Source organism: Podarcis erhardii (assembly GCF_964252035.2).
Source record: "Podarcis erhardii genome assembly, chromosome: Z".
In the NCBI taxonomy this organism is placed as follows: domain Eukaryota; kingdom Metazoa; phylum Chordata; class Lepidosauria; order Squamata; family Lacertidae; genus Podarcis; species Podarcis erhardii.
The window spans coordinates 37016311-37037569 of NC_138504.1; the positions used below are offsets into that span (position 1 = coordinate 37016311).

A 21259-nucleotide genomic window follows, 5' to 3' on the forward strand; every position below is an offset into this window, starting at 1 on the left:
CACTACAAAAGAATGGCCAGGCTCCCCAGGCAATCCAATCAAGTAACCTGCCAGACAGGAGATAAACAAGGACAAGAGAAAAACAACATTTAAATTTCTGTGTAGGTGGGCTGTGTCTGAGGGGTGGTCTTAGGTTACACCCCTTCTGTGATGTATGCATAATGTTTCTGGGGGTGGTCTTGATCTAGAGGATGGGAATTTCAAAAGTCTTTATAAGCCCTTGCACAGCATTTTTGTGGGTCCTCCTCCTCTCCTGCGTGTGAGGGGAGTACAGATCAATAAAGATCAAGCTTACTAGCTGCTTTGCTTCTCAATATTCTCTGGTTGGCCTCTGTTATTTTCTCCTACCAATAGGGAACCCACTTAAGGACTCTATACAGGCTCTTGGATACTCCATAAGGGAAAAGGGCATATTTTTATTTACAACAATATCTGATCCAGGTAAGTCTGCTATTTACATCTGAAGGAAATGCTTGTATGGACATGGATGGGAGCTTTCCACCAGAAAGGGAGCTTTACCCTGGAGCTTTTGTAGTTTATTAACTTCCATTTGTAATAATGGGAGGAAAACTGTTGCCAGGGAGGACCTCTCAACCCCCTAAAAAGTCTGAGGACCACAAGAGCACTCTTCTGACCTATAACAGAGCTTTGCAGGGCCTTGATGAAGTGGTTGAGCCGCCTCTCACCCCACCCCCACCCCTCAAGGCCATCAATGTCTGGCCTTTGGTTTGTGGAAATAGCTTTGGACTGGATTTCATGGACAGAAGGATCCACAGCATGGCATAGGAGGAAAATGCAGGTTCTTACATGTTTTAGAAAGAGACCGCTTGGCTGTTAACACAATGTGTTGCAGGCCATCAGAAGATACTGCACCACATGAAGCAGAAAACCAAAAATAATTTATTGAATAATTTATTCTAATTATTTAATCCGTGCTTTGATAAATGCTAGAGCTGCCAGGGCTTCATTGCTGTGGTTATTGCTGTTGTTGTTATTATATATTATTATTCCCTGTGGTTGCAGCTGCTAAGCATTTTGTAGCATTAACAAATAGCACTGAGCTTTCTTTCCCATGGGATTAGTTAATTGTGGAGGATTTTTTAAAAAGACATTTAGAATAAAATTAAAGAGCTGGTAGGGATGCATGAAACAAGCTTAGTAAAGGCAAAGAGAGCCTTCATCATGAGTCAGTAATTGATTTGCGCTTCTCAAAACGGTTTCCTCATAACTGAAGCCATGTGTCCAGAACGCACCCCATTAACTTCAATTAACATCCTGCCTGCTCATGCAACTTGAATATCCACCTGATATTAAATAGGGGAGAAAATTATGCCGGCAAGGGAATACATGAATACAAGGAAAGGGAGAGAGAGAGGTAGAGAGAAAGAGTGTGTGTGTGTGAGAGAGAGGTAGAGAGAACAAACATTGGCCTTTTCCATCTCACCTGCTGATTGATCCCCGTTCAATGCCAAAGGAAGGAGATACTGGGAGCCTTCTTTTCTCTGTATCTCAGAAGGTTAAGAGAACACAACCCTGGAGAAATCTGCAGGGAGAGAAAAGGTCTTTCCACTTCCCTCTCCTCAATTTACTCCTCTCTGGTCTGACGCACTTGAGCCTGCTAGCCAAGTAAGGGCTTTCTCATTTCTATTCCTGTCCCAGGTTCTGTGCCTCTCTGGTTACCCAATGGATCAATAGGAACAGGATGGAAGAAAAAGAATATAAGAAAGAAAAGAGGGGAGAGGGGAGGATGCATAAAAATAACGTGTCCTCCAGAACTAGAGGCCACTCCCCCTCCCCCAATGCAGCATTTTTGGCTATGCTTCTAACTTTTCTCAATCTCAAGGTCACAGGCCAAAAGCTAGGTTTGGCTGGCTTAGGGTACTGACACACTAACACTATTTTGTAGGGTGGGAATCAATCAATCTGGCTGCACAGAGAAAGCTGACCTGGAGCCCTTGCAACACAAACCCTCTTCCCCAAAAGTTCAGACTTTTTTTTGAGGAAAGTGGTAGGAATTTGCTTTAGGAAATATAGGATAATGGTGACACTCGGCTTGCAGTTGGTATTCCACAACACCATCTATTTCCCCCACAACTGAATCAGGATGAATGCTCATTAAACAGCCAGTGTCATCTAATTGCTCCACAAACAAATCAGGCTGAATGTACATCAAACTGCTCATCTGGAAGTTATCTTAGTGTATTTTCATGCCAAGCAGTGATTACATATTAGAAGACCCTGATTTTAAAATCGCCCCTCAGTTGACTAGGGAATGAATACTGTTAAGGTCATTCTGGAACAGCAGAGGACCCTATTTCAATCCTTGGCTCATCCATAGAGACCAAAACCAGGAAAGCTGGTATTCTTCAAGCTGATCAACATTACAGGGGCTGAGATGACCCATAAGGTTGGTTTGGAAATTGCAGCTGCTGCAGGATGCTACAGGCTACCTTTTGGCCATAGCAGATCTGCACTAGCTGCTTGTAGTTTACTAAGCTAAGTTCAATGAAATATTGTTAGTATAAACAACCCAGGACCAGGCTACCTAGAGAAGAGCCTTGTGCTTTATACACCAGTCAAATCACTGCATCAGAAGAAGCCCTCCTGACTTCCCCACAGGTATCTCATATTTGGTTTTTATGTGAACTACAGCTTTTCCCATTGTGTGATCAGAATTTTACAACCCTGTTCCTATTTAATCAGACAGGCACCTCCAGTTTTGATATCGCCCCACTCAATGAAAACATTTTTGCATCATTAAGTGTTTTCAGAGAGTTAATTTGATTCAGTGTTGACCATTTGTTCTGCATTTTGTGATTTTAGCAATTTAAGATGTTTCAATGATTTTATGGTATTTTCATCATGGGTAGCTGCTTTATAAATTCTAAATAAATGGCGCTGAGTAGAACAAAGGAAGGAGAGAAGCTGTGAAACATCAAATAGCAACTCCTTACTGCAAATCCAATCAGGTTAACCCTACAAAATGTGATGTTTTTGTTTGTCACTTGTTTCCTTTATTACTCTAGAGGCAAGCATTCAGTAATGGGTGAGAGATTCTTGCTATGAAAAGAACATAGGAAGGTCCCTCACACCAAATCTGACAATTGGTTCATCTTGTTCAACACTGACTGACAGTGGCTTTCCAGAGTTTCAAGCCGGGGACATTCCCAGCTCTACCTGGTGATGCCAGAAATTGAACTTATGACCTTCTGCATGCAAAGCAGATGCTCTACCACTGAGCTACAGTCCTTGGTCAATAATTTCATTGAGGAGATTCAGGTAGGTAGCCATGTTTGTCTGACGCAGTCGAAATAAATAAAATAAATTTAAAATTGTCCAGTAGTACATTAGAGACCAACTAAGTTTGTTCTGGGTATCAGAACAAACTTAGTTGGTCTCTAATGTGCTACTGGACAATTTTTTATTTTTTTAAAAAAAAATATTTCATTGAGGAGGTTATCACATGCTACGTGCTGAGAGAAACCAGCAAGTATATTTGCCAGGTCCAAAGCTAAATTTGGCAAGCATCGCATAATTTGTCCTGCCAATGTAACATCATTGACCTGAGCAGACCATTGTTGATTGAGCACAAGCTCTCCAATGTACCTCAGAATATGGGCTAGGCAAGCCTGCAGTGAAACACAGAACTGGAGAGTTGGAAGGGACATTGAGGGTCATGTAGTCCAACCCCCTGCAGTGCAGGAATCTCAATTAAAGCATCCCTGACAGATGACAATCCAACCTCTGCTTAAAAACCTCCAAGGAAGGAGAGCCCACAACCTCCTGAGGGAGTCTGTTCCACTGTTGAAGGGCTCATACCATCAGAAAGTTTCCTGATGTTTATTCAGAATCTCCTTTCTGTAACACCAATCCATTGCTTCAGGTCCTAGCCTCCAGAGCATGAGAAAACAAGCTTGCTCTAATCGTCTGTGAGACAGCCTTTTATATATTTGAAGTTGGCTAACTTTGGTCTCCTCTTCTCCAGGCTAAACATATCCAACTCCCTCAACTATTCCTTGGTTTCCAGACTCTTGGTCATCTAGGCCACCCTCCTCTGCACACGTTCCAGCTTGTCAATATCCTTCCTAAATTGTTATTTCCAGAACTGGACACAGTACTCCAGGTGGTCTGACGAAGGCAGAATAGAGTGCTATAATTATTTCACCCTGTTAACTCATGTTGAGCTTGTGGTCTACTAAGACCCCTAGATTCTTTTCACATGTACTACTGGCAAGCCAAGTGTCCCCCATCTTATATTGTTGCAGTTGGTTTTTCCTACCTAAGTGTAGAACCTGACATTTGTCCCTACTGGAATTTATTTTGTTAGTTTCGGCCCAGTTCTCCAGTCATCTTGAATTCTGATTCCGTTCTGTAGCTTTGGCTACGCTTCCCAGTTTGGTGTCATCTGCAAATTTGATGAGCATCCCCTCAATACCTTAATCCAAGTTGTTTATAAAGACATTTAACAACAATGAGCCCAGGACAGAACCCTGAGGCACCCAACATCACTTTTTTCCAGGATGACATGAAACCATTAGTTAGCACTCTTTGGATTCAGTCAGTCAACTAACTACAAATCCACCTAACAGTTACCTAATCCAACCTACATTTTACCAGTTTCTCCACAACAATATCATGGGGGACTTAGTCAAAAGCCTTACTGAAATCACTATACACTGCACCCACAGCATCCCCCTGTTCCACCAAGCTTGTAACTCTATAAAAAGAAAAGAAATGAGATTTGTCTGACATAGCTTGTTTTGAGAAGCTCATGCTGAGTCTTAGTAATTATCCTTTTCTAAATGCTCACAGACCAATCATTTGATTATCTGTGCTAGGACTATTCCTGGTATTGATGTCAAACCAGTCGGTAGCTACCTGGGTCTTCTCCCCCACTGCCGTTAAGATTTTTATTAAAATTTATTCATGATACAAGATGATACAGAAAACTAATGTAAATAAAACAAAAACAACCACAAAAAGTTAAAACAGAGTATGGAGTCCTCTATTAAAGGTAGTTTTTAACCCTTAACATGCACAGAAGGTAGTAGCGCATTCTAGCTCTCACCTGGGATCTTTGTTTCTCCTTTCCTTTCCATGTCTCCCACCCAGAGTCCCCCCCCCATCAAACATCTACTACCCCAATGCATTTACAATCTCTGGACCATAATAAAGGCCCCAAGCAAAGAAGAAAGGAAGGGAAAAGAACAAGAGAAACAAGGATAAGAAAAGGAAAAAGAAAGAAGAAAGAAAAAGAGAGAGAAAAAGAAAAGAAACAAAGAAAAGAAACAAAGAAAAATTCCGATTTTCACCTTCTAGTTACATTTTTTAAAATACATTCACTCCATGATAACATCCATCTTCTCCACTTTCTGTTAAACAATATTTCTTTTAAATCCAAGTGTCTCAGAATAATTCATAACTTTTCCACAAAAATTCCACGAGTGGATCCTAAATTATTATTATTATTATTAGTTGTAAATGTCAACTGTGTTTTTACTTTAATATCAACTTTGCCTCCAGTAATTCCCACAACCATGTCTCCATCTTGAGTAATAGTAAATTATTCCATCTGTGCCCATGTTAAAATCACATATTGAAATAATATAATTCTTTTCTTGTTATATATCCTTTAATTCACACTCAGTTCAGTATATTCAGTTTCCATTTCCTGTTGTATTTCCATTTCCTGTTGTGCATAGTATTCCAATATCCTCTAGGACTGAACCTTCCACTTCTTCCAATCTTTTTCCAGGGAGCATACCATAAATTTAGTGACATCATTCTCCAAATTCACTTCAGATCGTATGCACAATGCTTTCTCTCTGCTAGAACTGATGAAGAGCCAGGACGGAATTTTTTCCAAAACATTTTTCTCTCTCAGCTCTATCGATGCCAAATCCAGGTGACTCTTCCTGTCTCCATTTATGGTTTTATCTTGCCCTTCTTCTCCAAACCCTTGTATGAAAGACATTTCCATTTTACCATCTGCTTTCTCCAATTTTGCTGTTTCATCATCCAGTCCTGCCAGCTTTTCATCAATTTTGCCTGAAGTTTCAATGTCATTGTGATGGCCTGGGATTCCGATTCAGAGGCTGAACCAGAGGAATCCCAGCCTGCACAGGAGTCCCCGCCTCCAGGGCCGGCTGAATTGGGGCAGGGCCGGAGCCTCAGGAGCAGGCACCAGGTGATCCCACTCTGGCTTCAGAGGTGGTTGAGGACTCAGTGCCTGCAGGTGAGTCTCCCCCTGGGCCCAGTAACCCTTTAGCCTCTCCTGAACTGCAGAGACTCAGGGCAGAGAGGCGAAGGGAACTGGTTGCTCCCAGAAGGAGTGCTCGCCTTAAGGCCAAGAGAGGCGGGTCTCCTGGGGGCCGGGACCGCCCCTGGCCTCAGAACAGATAAAGGCCAGTCGGCCCGGTCCCAGGTGGGAGCAACGTCGTTGTTGAGTTCCTGTTCCTGCCCAGACCCAGACCTGACTCTCCAGTACTCCTGTCCCCGCCCAGCTTCCTGTTTCAGACCTCGCCCTGCTCCTTGTGGACTGATTCCAGGCTAGTGACCCAGGACCGGACTTTGACTACGCCTACGGTAACCTTCCCCCCGGGATCAGCACAGTCATCTACAGTTTTTCAGTTCAAATCTCTCTGATTTATGTTCTTTCCCCCTTCATCAAACGTTGCTCTGGTCATTTTTAATTGTTCAGTCATCAACAGCCAAGCAATACCAACAGTAACTGGGAGCTCCAAAGATACCTTTGCCATACAGGATGTTTATATGTCTCAACTCTACCTTAAGATTTTCACCTTAAGATCACAGTCAAAACAAGATTCTTTCCCACAGAGGAAGTAATGGCCAAATTACTTTTAGTTTCTCAGCAATATTTTTGTTTTCAAAAGAGGAAAAAGAAACAAATATGTTTCACACAGGGAATTCCCTTGTTCATTTAATCTTTATGGTCAACCATAAATCAGGATTTTTGCTTTGCTTTAGACACTCTCTTCTTAAAGACAGAAAGCAGCCTTACAAGTTTTCCAACTGTGAGTTTTTATCAGTAGGCAGAGAAATTACAGGGAATTAGAGAGAAGTTACAGCTTATGCTGTCTAAAAAATGTTTAAGAAAGAGATGCAAACCATATACCTATGAAGGGTTCTTATGTGGTCTTTGAATGCAAGCCAGCTTGTTTTAGTCCCCATCTAAGCCCCCAGGCACAGACAGCAGAAAACAGTTTTGATCAGAGCATTTGAGATTACTCCCTCAAATACTCTTTTTCCCCAGAGGGATTTGATAGCCAGACCTTCTTCTGACTACCATCAATCACCACATCATTATCTTCTGCCAGTGGAGAGCCAACAGAAAGACAGTCATCCCACCATTTCCTCCCCAGAAGTCTCCCCTCACCTTTTGAAGATGGGGACAACATTTGCCCGCCTCCAGTCTGCAGGGACCTCACCCATTCTCCAAGAATTCTAAAAGATTATAGATAGAGGCTGTGAGATTATATCTGCCAGATCCTTTAGTACTCTTGAGGGCAGCTCATTGGACCCTGGAGATCTGAATTCATTTAAAGTAGCTCAGTGTTCCTTACCACCTCTTTTCCTATCTCGGGTGGCAGCTCCCTCCTTGCATAATTTATTCTGTCATCACAGGTTGCACTCTGCTTTCCTTTTGGGTGAAGGCAAAGGCAAAGTAGGTATCGAGCAGTTCTGCCTTCTCTCCATCTTATCTACACAGAGGACCTATCCATCTTATCTACACAGAGGACCTACTACTTGCTTGTTACAGATTGCTTGTTACTACTTGCTTGTTAAAATGCCAACAGTGTCCTTCAGCTCTCTATATTGGACAAACAGGCCAGACCTTACGCCAAAGAATAAATGGACATAAATCCGACATCAGGAACCACAAGACAGAAAAACCAGTAGGAGAACACTTCAATCTCCCAGGACATTCTATACAAGATCTCAAAGTAGCTGTTCTATTACAAAGGAATTTCAGAAATAGACTGGAAAGAGAAGCTGCTGAATTGCAACTTATCACCAAACTTAAAACTATGGAGAGACCTGGTTTGAATAAAGACATTGGATTCTTATCTCATTATACATGACAAAGCCATTTTTCACCTTCTCACCCCTTGCTTTTTCCTGTTAGACCTATTGCAGTCGTTAAGAGTCGTCAACAGGCTCATCGCAGCTATCTGCCAATCACCCATTCCCACCACCCTTCTGAGTAATACCCCTCCCCACCTTCTCACTATATAGAAAGGTCCGGTGACTTCTGTTTCAGTGTATCTGAAGAAGTGTGCATGCACACGAAAGCTCATACCTAGAACTAACTCAGTTGGTCTTTAAGGTGCTACTGGAAGGAATTTTTTTATTTTGTTTCTACTTGCTTGTTATTACTCTTGTTTCAAACATAGCCAAACATCTTTCATGAATAGACCTCCCTTGCTTCCCAAAAGGACTTGGGTGGAGGTTGGGACAGGACAGGTTGCAATCCATCAGGTGGAGTAAGAGCAGGTAGTGACCCAAATGACAGCTACATCAGATTGCATTAGCTTTCAGACCTCCTAAATTAATGGACGCAGTTTGCCCGGAATGTGTGGTCATGCAGGGGATACTATCGGACTCAGAAAGATCACCCTTGAAGTCAGATAAGGTGGAGGGGGACTTGTCTGAGGAGAAAGTCATTACTGTGAAGCCTCAACCTAGACTATTTACTACTTCTGTTTTTATGGCCTTGCTTGTTAAGGCCAGACACATGTTACAGTTAAATGAGGGAAAGCCAGTGAACTCCACTGAACACTCAGCCCTTGGGGGCACTGGAGCTTCTGAGGCTTTTCCCTCTGCTAACTCATTACCATTCCATTCTCAAAAGCCTTTGATGAGATTTGGGGTGCATAATGGAATGTCCCTAGTAAGACTAAGCTGTCTTCTAAGGGAGTTAAGAAACACTACCTCTTTGCAGATGGGATTATGAACCGTCTAAAGAATCCAGAGGTGGGTCCTCCAATAGCTGCCCCAGCATCTTCTTCAATTATTTTATCAGATGCAGGGTTGCCATATTTCAAAATGTGAAAATCCAGACACAAAAGTTATTTTTTGGCAAAGTTGTTGAGCTTTCTTTTATGGCTTATGCATCTGAGCTTGCAGATATGCAATATGCACCTCATTCCCTAGTTTCCTCCATGGTAGCTGGCAGGAATGTTTCAGTGGGCAGTGGATGCTGCTACTCAGTCTCGTCTCATGACCTTGCCTTTCTTTGGTGCTAAACTGTTAGGGGAGTCTTTGCTACCCAATTGGTGGAGACCAAGGACAAGAAAAAGTATTTTTTGAGGCAAGAAGAAGAGTTTGGATTTGATATCCCACTTTATCACTACCCTAAGAAGTCTCAAAGCGGCTAACATTCTCCTTTCCCTTCCTCCTCCACAACAAACACTCTGTGAGATGAGTGAGGCTGAAAGATTTCAGAGAAGTATGACTAGCCCAAGGTCACCCAGCAGCTGCATGTGGAGGAGCAGGGAAGCGAACCCGGTTCACCAGATTACGAGTCCACTGCTCTTAACCACTACACTACACTGGCTCTCTTGCAAACCATCAGTTTTCCAAGAATAGGGGATTTGCACCCTTCAAAAACTGTTGGGGTAGGCAGGATAAGGGAGGTTGGCATTTGTCTTTCTTTAAGCCTGGAAATTTGTCATCCGCCTTTCAAAAAAATCAGAGGGGAGGAAACAAAGGTGCTTCTTCCTGACTTAGACCTATTTATCTACGTGCACTTTGATGTGCTTTTGAACTGCTAGGTTGGCAGGAGCCAACCTAGCATTTCAAGAAACATTTCAAGATGGAGACTCATGACAGCACTAGGAAAGAGAAATTGCATGATCTCTCTTGACCTTTCTGAGGCCTGTCTTCAACACTGGTACCAGCACTGTTGAGTGGATTGAATTTGATTAGTGACTTGTTCCTACCAGCACAGCATTTCATACGATAGGTTAAAACACCTAGGTGTTATGTGGCAGGCAATCACAGAATGGCACTTGTAACCACATGGTGAAATGGATATGTTCTGATCTCCAACCACATGGCCCTCCCCTCCACAACCATTTTGGGATTTGGGGGAAGTAGAGGAAGTAGTGTGCTGCTCTGGTTTGCCAGAAGCGGCTTAGTCATGCGGGTCACATGACCCGGAAGCTATACGCCGGCTCCCTCGGCCAATAAAGCGAGATGAGCACCGCAACCCCAGTCGGCCACGACTGGACCTAATGGTCAGGGGTTGCTTTACTTTTACCTAAGCCTTTTCCAGTATGGAAATACAATTATGGGGAAAGTTTCCCCGTTGATCTGTCAGACATCTTATTACTTGTGTGTGGTTGCTGATTTACTTTTGGACCCTGTATTTCAGCACAGCAGTTTGCAACATTATGAATGTTTATTTTTACTTATTAATTCTTTTGCCAAGGATGAACCTTTTACGAACGAGAAAATAGTTTGATGAACATGGACTGAACTAATTTGTTTTGTAAAAGTTCAAACTTTAACTGGAACTAGTTCCTTTTTAAAAACTGGACTTTCAAAGTAGTATACTGTATTTTACATGGTCCCTTGGGTCTCTGTTTCCAAAAGATGAAGAAAAGCAGACCAAAACCCTGCATGCTGGAGAGGCAAGAAGACCTTTGGAGGCCATGGTAGTCTATCAAGTATGCATCATTTCCCCACAGAAGCAAACAACATGCCCATTGAGCATTCTCAATACTCCTTTTCTCCAGCTAGGTGCAGAGCTCAAGACTTCCATCTCCTTTGCTGGCTACACTGCACCTGCCAAACTGTTTTTCCTCAAGTAGGTCAGGTGCACCCATTAAAATAGCTACCAACCAACAAGAGTCATCAATGCTTGTTTAAGCAAGCATCTTCTAGCCATTGATGCTCATATACTTATTTAAGCAAGCAACTTCTGGCCACTGGTGCCCATTAAAGAAATATGTTTCACTACTAACTCTTCAAAAGAAAAGATGAAAGGCCACTGACTCACTCAATATCTCTCACAGCAGGGATGGGGGGACCTGTGGCCCTCCAGATGATGTTAGACTCCAACTGTTATCAGCTCCCAGTCAGCATAGCCAGTGCTCAGGGATGACGGGAGCTGCAGAACAACAACTAAAGCAGTGCTTCTCAAATTATATAGTGGCCCAGCAATTTTATTCCACAATGTGTTAGGGTCTGTCACCATATTTGATCTCTTAAGTGTCCCACCCAACCCAGGCAGTGGTGGAGTCGCCACAGATGGGCAGCCAATGGCTTGCAGACCACCAGAGGTCCATGGACCAGCACTTTGAGTAGCATGAACTAGAGGGCTGAAGGTTGCTTGGCCCAAGGTACACAGAGAGGTCACATATTGCTTGTCTCAACCATCTCCCTACAAACTGAATCACATATAAATGCTTTAATGGTCGGAAATCAGAGCTGATTCAGAAGCGTCACACCTCAATCTCTTCACAGCACAGATGGGGTCTTCACCTTCCCTGCCTCCTATGTAAATGAAGGTTGCTAAGTAGCTCAGTGACAGATCATCTGTCTTGCATGCAGGAGGCACTAGGTTCAATTCCTGACATTTCCTGGTAGGTCTAGGAAAGACCCCCCCCCCACCTGGAATCCTGGAAAACTGCTGCCAGTCAGTGTAGACAATACTGAGCTAGAAGGACAAGTGGTCTGACTCACTGTTATAAGGCAGCTTCTTATGCTCCTACAAAACATGGGGAGTGCATTCATGTTAGAATATGTTGAGAAGAAACAAAACAAATTCCTTCCAGTAGCACCTTAAAGACCAACTAAGTCAAGGTGCTACTGGAAGGAATTTGTTTTGTTTTGACTATGGCAGACCAACACGGCTACCTATCTGTAACTGGAACTATGTTGAGAAGGTTGCACATGTCTGATGTTCTATACTTGTAGGAAAAAGTCTGCAGTAGCTGGGGTTGGGTGGGTTTGATGTCAGGAAAGGAAAAGCCCCTTTAGGTTGGCTCCTACAAATTACATTTTATATACATTTACCCAATGGAATAAATATGATGATGATGATGCCATAACTTGACTTTCATGGGGAGATTCTGACTTTGCATCCCAATCTAGAGCACAAAAAACACAGAGTTCCAAATGAAACCATCTCTCCTGGGACAGTAATTTAATTCTGTAATTGTCTCCTGTCAGAGCAGCCTCCATCTGCATGCCTAAAGAATAGCTGTGTAGGGCTTGATGGGGTGTGTGTGCTCTGCCACACTAGCGGAGAGGAGGAAGAGGAAGAGGAAGAGGAAGAGGAAGAGGAAGAGGAAGAGGAAGAGGAAGAGGAAGAGGAAGAGGAAGAGGAAAGGCTCTGGAAAAGAAACATACAGTAAGAGCTTAACTGGATGATGATCTTTCTAAACCACCCTTCTTAAACAATAAACACAGCTTTCACTTGTCTCAAGTGTAGGGAAGGAAAGTCTTGTGGTGTCAATCAGCCAAGGGGAACCTGTGACCCTACAGATGTTGTCAGAGTAATAATTTAGTAGTTCTTATAATAATATAAGATGGATAATAATATAAGATGGACCAGTAGTCCATCTAGCTCTGAAGACTTAACTTGGAACCTTCTGAATGTAAAACAGGGGCTCTAACAGTGAGCTACAACCCTTCTCCAAAGTTAAGAAACTAAGATGCTGTTTTATACTGAGTCAGACCCATTGGTCCATCCAGCTCAATACTGTCCACACTGACTGGCAGCACTTCTCCAGAGTTTCAAGCAGGGATATCCCAGTCCTATCTGGAGATGCTGGGGATTGAATCTGGGGGCTCCTGTCTCCAAAGCATATGCTCTACCATTGAGCAACCTGCTGGAACCAACGAGCTCCTTTGCCAAACCATCTAGGTGGTGTAGAGTCTCTCTCTCTCTCTCTCTCTCTCTCTCTCTCTCACACACACACACACACACACACACACACACTTCCAACTGTGAGTTTCTCTGTTGAAGATGTCATCAACCTTAGTAGGAGTAGGAAAGAAATTCCATACAGTTGGCATTTTAATGTAAACCTATCTAATTCACACTTCCTAAAACAGTCCACAAGCCCAAACACAGCTCTCCTTTGACAATTACACTGCTCTGAATTCTATGATGCAGCTCTCCAAATAAATAATGCGTTAAAAAAACGTGTGCATAAAAAGTGGGAAATGTGTGATATTAGGGGGAATTAGTATTAATTTACATTAGGAAAAACCGCATTCACAAAGGTATATATTAGGAGAAATGTGCTCTAAAATGTTGACAAATTTTCATGAGGAATTTGCGGGGTGGGGGTAGCAAACAGATGCAGAAATGTGGGAAGCTGAACTTAAAACTGGAATAAACGAGAAACTGAGAGAAATTAAAGTAAACAGAATCTGTCCATTGTTACTATGCTTATTTTGCAGCATCACTGTCACAGACCAGTTTCTTGCATTTTGTTTCAAGCTACCCCCATGTGCATATATTTCTGCTAACTTAGGATAACACTCTGCGGATCTGTAGACAGTAGCTTACAGAAGCTTATGCCATAATTAATTGTTTAATTAATGAAACTAAATTGCATTTGCCACCTAACACTCATTCTGCACCTGTAAGCAATCGATCTCTTAGTGCGCAGCACCTACACGTTGGAACTCCCTGCCTGTTGATGCCTTCTTCTTTTTAGCACCCGCTTAAAACATTGTTGTTAAGTGACAATATTGCTTAGTGAAGGATGTCATCCTAAGAGTGAATACTTTGAATAATTTTGGGGGGGATGTAATTGACAGACAGAAAATCATGTCCTATTGATTGATTGATTGATTGATTGATTGTTTCTGTTTTTCTTTTATTCTTCTGTTATTTTTCTTTTCCTTCTTTCCTGTCTGTCTGTCTGTCTCTCTGTGTCCTCTGCTTTGGACCACTACTGTGATTGTACATACATGAAGGTGACATGTGGTTGGGGCCTTGTGTGAGAGGCAGGGAAGGGAAGATCTCCCAGGGTGGAAAACTGGAAGAGGAAAGGTAAGCTAGTCCACCCTTTCTGTGTGAGACAAGGGTTAAGATCTGAGAAAGAACTTTGTATTTTGTTTTCCTTCTCTTTTTCTGCTTTTGTTCTCATTCAGATTACTTTGTCTTTTATACTGTTGTATTATGAAATTTTAAAATATTTTTTATTGCCTAACCAGTTTTGTTAGGCAAACCTATCCAGAAATGTAGAAATTACATATATTTTATCTCTTCTTAGTTACTGTTGATTTTAATTATCATTTGAATGTTTCTAAATGCCTGTTTTTTAATGGGAATATTAATGTTTTCTTTTTGTCTAATAAAATTGTAAGGCTGTTGTCATGCTGAAGTTCAATAGGTGGCCATGGCAACTTCAGCATGATGGGAGACCAGCAGGCAGGTGAGCAAGCAGCATGGGAAGCAAGTGCCTAGGCAAGCTGTTTAACAGAGTAGGGAGGCACTTCAGATAGTGGTTTGGAAAATTGCTCTTTGAAGCACACTAGAGTGCTGCATTTTGTTAAATAAATACAGTGGTGCCCCACAAGACGAATGCCTCGCAAGACGAAAAACTCGCTAGACGAAAGGGTTTTCCGTCTTTTGAGGTGCTTCGCAAGACAAATTTCCCTATGGGCTTGCTTCGCAAGACGAAACGTCGGGCGAGCTCTTGCGAGTTTTTTTCCTTTCCCCCCTTTTTCTAAGCTGCTAAGCCGCTAATAGCGCTAATCCGCTAAGCCGCTAATAGCCGTGCTTCGCAAGACAAAAAAAAACCGCAAGACGAAGAGACTCGCAGAACGAATTAATTTCGTCTTGCGAGGCACCACTGTAATAAATAAATACAGTGGTGCCTCAGGTTACAAACACCTCAGGTTACAAACACTTCAGGTTACAGACTTCGCTAACCCGGAAGTAGTACCTTGGGTTAAGAACTTTACCTCAGGATGAGAACAGAAATCGCACACTGGCGGCCCGGCGACAGTGGGAGGCCCCATTAGCTAAAGTGGTACCTCAGGTTAAGAACGGTTTCAGGTTAAGAACGGACCTCCAGAACGAATTAAGTTCGTAAAACAGAGGTACCACTTTAAATAAATTCTTCAGTAGCAACTATTCCTCTCCAAGAAAAGGTATGGAAAAGGAAGGAAGGAAGGAAGGAAGGAAGGAAGGAAGGAAGGAAGGAAGGAAATAGATCTCCTGTTACCTGCCCGTGACTTCAATGTTGGAGACAGCATAGAAGTACTTGAACAAGTTCTCCCGCTGCACGTAGGTGCCTCCTAGCGCTGGCCTCAGCAGCCGCAGCCGCAAGTCCGTCATGGTGAAGAAGTCCTTCAGCCCTTTGGCACTCTCTAGCCTGGTGTAAAGGTTGTCCATATTCTTGAGTTCCGGCCCAGCAAAAATGGCAAAGCGGTCCCTCACTTCAAAGCGTACATTCTTCTCTTTCTTGGAGCCCGGCCAGCGGGAATACTCATCTGTGCAGATGACCCTGTTGGCGCTGGTGGTGGAGAGGTTCCTGACCCTCCGTGCTTGCATGCCGAAGGTTTCGTTGCAATCATCTGCATAGTATTGATATGGGTGCCAAGTCCTCCCATTGTCCAAGGACTTTTCCAGGATCATCATTGTGGGACGCCCATACTCAAAAGTCACTATGATGTCATCAGTCAGCTCAATGCTCTTGTTCCAAGAAAGTGTGATGTTGGCCAGCAAAGGCTCTGGGTAACGGCTCCATGTCACACTCTGCCAGTATGTCGCCAGGCCTTCGTCTTCTTTGTCAAACATCAGCTTAGGTGGATGGGCCAGGTCAGGGTTGGATGCATCACACTCATCACACATATATGGGTTTTCCTGAAAGGACAACAAGAGTAACAAGAGAAGAAAGGGATGGCAAAGAGCAAGAACTAACAGGGGATTCATTTGGGATGGAGACATGCCTCAGTGATAGAGCATCTGCTTTGCATGCAGAAGGTCCCAGATTCAATCCACTCAGCATCCCTTTCTTGATAGGGCTAGAAGAGACTCCCTGCCTCAAACTCTGAAGAGGTGATGTCAGTCAGTGTTGGTAATACTGTGCTAGATGTATCAGTGGCCTGACTCAGTGTAAGGCAGGTTCCTATGTTCCTATGCAGCTGCAGAGATGCAGGATGGCAGCCATTAAAAACCAAATCATTAGATACAAAAGGGCTTTTTACTGGAACATTGTCACCGTGATAGTTTTGGAAGGGATACTACTGATCATGACTATTCTAAACTGAATAGGAACTTAGGAAGCTACATTAAAGAAAGCAAAAACATTGGTCCAATTTGCTCAGTGTCATCATTGTCATTGTTTTCAGACAAGGGCCTTTTATAACTCTAACTGGAGACACCAGGGATTGAACTTTGGGCCTCTGGCATGCAAACATGTAGAAGGGCTGTAGCTCAGTAGCACAACACCTACTTAGCAAGCAGGTAGTCCCAGGTTCAATCCCAGCATCCCCAGGTAGGCTGGGAATGTCTCCTGCCTGGAACCTAGGAGAAGTACTGCCAGCAATAGTCTGAGCTAGATGGACAAATTGTCTGACTCAGTATAAGGGAGCTTCCTATGCTTCTAATGCTCTGTGATGAGTTACAAGCTCTTCCATAATGCTGTAAAAGGACAAGAAGCAAATACTGTTTAATAATCACATCGTCATCATCCTCACATCATCCTTCTAAGGAAGCAACACTGTGCCAAAACTTGAAAGAAAGGTAAGAGTTTTACAAATGATGTGAGTCATGCATGACTCCATACATCATGAAATGTCACCTCAATGCAGTATATCCCTTCCTACATCATGGAACGAGTCAGAACTATTTCATTTCATCTCCAGCTTTCTCCTGCATTAGAATTTTTGTGTACTTTTGGAGATGTTATTCCTTTCCTCTAATAACCCTTCTGTGACCTTTGAAATGGAAGTTGACCTAAGTGTAAGGGATAACCCAAGAGAAGTCGCAATCAGAATAGATCCACCAAAATCAATGGACCCCATTATGTGTGGACTTACCATAAGCATGATTTAATTGGAAATCACCCAACAGGAGGATATGTCAGAATTTGCAGAAGAACATCCTCTGGACATGGGGGGTAAATCACCCATAATATCTATGAATGAATTCTATGGGAGTTTCTGGGAAGAAAAGGCTCCTTGGATCTGGTGGGTGTCCCTCTCCATGGATATAGAGGGTCTGCCTGCAGAGGCCTCCTTGTTGTAGTGCAAGCACCAAGTACAAGCCACTTTAGTTGGGCTGCTACTGTTCTGGCTCCCACTGAATGAACAGCTTGAACTTGGGTTACAGTTTCTGCTCAAAGCTTTAATGCTCAAATCATTATAGTACATAAGCAAGACAAAGGTCAAAGGTACAGTAAGTGCAATGCATGGCTAAGTGAGTTAAGTCATTGATCCAACAGTTGACATGCCCCTTGGGTTGCCCTGATGTAGGAGTTGGATGGGCTTGGCTTTAGCATAGTAAGTAGGATGGGCGAGCAAATGAGAACTCCTTTTGATGGGCTGGGTCTGACGCCCCTCTGTACGTGGAGGCTTGTCAGCTAGAGTTGATGGTAGGGGAGAGTCTAGCAGCATAGGTGGAACAGGAACTTTGGGCTGGATAATAATAATAATAATAATAATAATAATAATAATAATAATAATAATTTATTTGTACCCTGCCCATCTGGCTGGGTTTCCCCAGCCATTCTGGGTGGCTTCCAACAAAGATTAAGAATACATTAAAATGTCACACATTGGCAAGGGTTGATCCAGTGATAGCCCACTGAGTCCCTCCCTATACAGTGGTACCTCAGGTTACATACGCTTCAGGTTACATATGCTTCAGGTTACATATGCTTCAGGTTACATATGCTTCAGGTTACAGACTCCAGAAATAGTACCTCGAGTTAAGAACTTTGCTTCAGGATGAGAACAGAAATTGCGCGGCGGCAGAAGGGGCCCCATTAGCTAAAGTGGTGCTTCAGGTTAAGAACAGTTTCAGGTTAAGAACGGACCTCCGGAACGAATTAAGTTCTTAACCCGAGGTACCACTGTAATCAAACTTCTTGCTTGTTACGCTCCCCACCCGCCATACACTTCTGATGTCTCATGGGGTTCAGATACAGTTCCTTCCCAGGATCACCAGCCTCCAGATCTTTGCAATTATCCCACTGCTTATCCTCATCTGACCGGTCCCTCCAAGATTTATCCTTGAAACTAATGACAGTTACTTGGGCATAAGAGGAGATCTGCTAGAATAGATAAGAAGTTCTAGTCTAGTATCTTGTTTCTACAGTGGCCAACTAGGACACTCTATCCTCCCTGCTGCATTCCACTAAGGGAATACAGTGGTACCTCTGGTTGCGAACAGGATCCATTCCTGAGGCCCGTTCGCAACCTGAAAAGCCTGCAAACTGAAGTGCCGTATCTGCGCAGGTGCACAGCACAATTTGGCGCTTATGTGCATGTGTGAAGCATGATTTAGCGCTTCTGCGCATGCATGAGCAGCGAAACCCGGAAGTAACCCTTTCCGGTACTTCCAGGTCACTGTGGGATGCAACCTGAAAAAACATAACATGAAGCAAATGTAATATGCAGTATGACTGTAATAATGAGATGAAGGAGGAGGTTGACGGACATTACCACCTCCTGCACTGGTTGCAAGGAGGTAGGCAGGTGGAGATTGGCTGAGGCAGACTGGAGTTGGTGCTGCAGTGCCCCACTTGCCATCATGGATTAACCTCCACTGAAGCAGGGCATAAAACAAGAGCCTTCCCCTGTCTCATCTTCTTGCCCCCACTCAGCATCTGTTTTTCAGTGACATAATGTTCTTATATATAGGAGATCCATTATCCATCATGGTTAACAGCTAGGAACCTCAACTTCTTCCATTCATAGAATCATAGAATTCTAGAGTTGGAAGGTTCCCTGAGGGTCATCTAGTCCAACCCCCTGCAATGCAGGAATCTCAACTAAAGCATCCATGACAGGTGGGCATCCAACCTTTGCTTAAAAACCTCCAAGGAAGGAGAGTCCACCACCTCTCATGGGAGTCTGTTCTACACCCTGTTTCCATTCTGTGCCAGTTATGTGTGCATACAACCAAAATTGTTTAGAAGCTTATTTTGGCATCAAGTGGTATATTAATTAATTAATCAGTCCATTCTGACCCCATTTGCTGCACATTTTTTGTAGCAATAACATTAAAAAATCCACATTTAATTTGTGGATTATCCCTTAATATTTGCATTTTAGGAACACTTCCCACTTGAATAACATTTTGTAAGCATCCCCCCTAACCTTTCTTTGGGGGCTGTGCTGTTTTATATATTCCCCCTAAATTAACATTTTTGTGCACAACTTTCCTGCAAAAGGCACTTATTTATCTATATTTTTTTAAGAAAAACAACAAGGCCCAAAAGTGCCTCAGAAAATCCAGAGAAGTGTGCGATCCAATGAATTAATGTGTTCCAATCCTCGTATAAGTCCAGGAACTGTGACTTAAGTTGGCCTGCTTTAAAATGCAGATCAAAAGAAATTATCTTATATCCCTAACAACTGCAGTGGGGATGTGAAAACAACAAGGATGAAGCTAAACAATATTATCCCTTTATGAAACTCACTCTGCTGCCAAAACCTGTTTTTGCAACCCTCAAATTCAACCGAAGTTTTACCTTCCACTTAGACCACTAGGATTGGGCTGTTGATGGAAAAGGCAAATTCTCCCCTCACCCCACTGATCACAACATTCGTAGTTTTTTGTAGCTCAACCTTCTCTCTCTCCCATAATATATTTTAAGTGAAATTATGCTATTAGTGGCTAAGCTGTTGAGTATTTTAAATAAAGCAGACATCTGCTGCAAACAGTAAAAGCTGCAAAGATAACTTTTAAGAAATGCCCACCCAAACCCTCAGCTTATTATCACTGTCAGAATGAAATGATAAACAATACCAATCCCATTTAAACACACACACACACACACACACACACAGAGAGAGAGAGAGAGAGAGAGAGAGAGAGAGAGAGAGAGAGATGTATGCCAGGGCCTCCTAAAGGGGGTAAAACGAGAGATTAGTATTTATAAGGGTTACTGCCTGAGATGGGAGACAAACAGATGGGCTTCAAAGTGGGTCAGATTATGTCTTTTCCTAGGGACACTTATCTAAAGCACTGTACACATTCCAATTGTTTCTGTTTACTTCTATTTTATGGTCCCTGTGTTCCTGTTTTGCCTTGGGGGGGGGATGCTGTCAATACAGTGGTACAGTTACAGACATTTCAGGTTACAGACGCTTTAGGTTACAGACTCCACTAACCCAGAAATAGTACCTTGGGTTAAGAACTTTGCTTCAGGATGAGAACAGAAATCGTGCACCAGCGACGCGGTGGCAGCAGGAGGCCCCATTAGCTAAAGTGGTACCTCAGGTTAAGAACAGTTTCAGGTTAAGAACGGACCTCTGGAACGAATTAAGTTCTTAACCCGAGGTACCACTGTACTGTCATTTAAATCACTAAACAAAAAGTAATGTGCCTGAACGTGTAGTGGAGTTATTCGGGAGAAGGTGATATAGAGTACCAGCTCTGTATGCAGGAGATCCAAAATTCACTCCCTGGCATCGCTAGGAGGGGCTGGGAAAGACCTCAGGCAGAAACCCTGGAAAGCTGCTGCCAGCCAGTGTAAGTTGATCTTAGGACACAGACACAGGGTGTTGTGTCCACTGCTAGTTCTATTCAGAGTAAACCTATTGAAACTGAAGGACAAGACTAACTTAGGTTTATTCATTTCAATGGGCCTACTCTTGCTTAGAGTTCAGCTCAATACATCCTAAATGTATCCATTTTCTTCTCATTTAGATGACTCTTCTGAATCCCAGCTCCCTTTCCAAACCACCTTTGTTCATTGTATAATATGTAGCAAAAAAATTCCCATAGCTGGGTAGTGCTCAGCTGGTAGCCTTGATCATGCCCAAAGCTCAAGCTAGGCCCATTCCTGGCACCTGCAAAAATTGCCAAGGGCCAGCACTCCAAGCAGAATATGGTCTCTGCACCCTTCCTGAACTAAGTTCAGTAGCTACCATTAATATTTTCCACACTGCCCAGAATATATGCTACGCTGGGTGCATTTGGGGGAAATTAAAATGGCAGCCGTTTTCCCTTTCTCCTCGCCAGAAATAACGTTCAGTTCAGACTGCCTGTTGCCCTGTGACTGTACAGTTGAAGGGCAGCATACTGAGGTCTCAG

The 21259-nt window shown here is 43.0% G+C and overlaps 1 protein-coding gene across 9 annotated transcripts in view; it reads right to left on the minus strand.

Moving 5' to 3' along the window:
- NTNG2 (netrin G2) overlaps positions 1 to 21259 on the minus strand; it is a 127683-nt gene that overhangs the window by 54321 nt on the left and 52103 nt on the right. For all 9 annotated transcript variants that reach the window (XM_081847067.1, XM_081847069.1, XM_081847070.1 and 6 more), the window contains exon 3: positions 15216 to 15856. In XM_081847067.1, coding sequence (XP_081703193.1) covers positions 15216 to 15856 — 641 coding nt within the window. The remainder of the gene's footprint in view (positions 1 to 15215; positions 15857 to 21259) is intronic.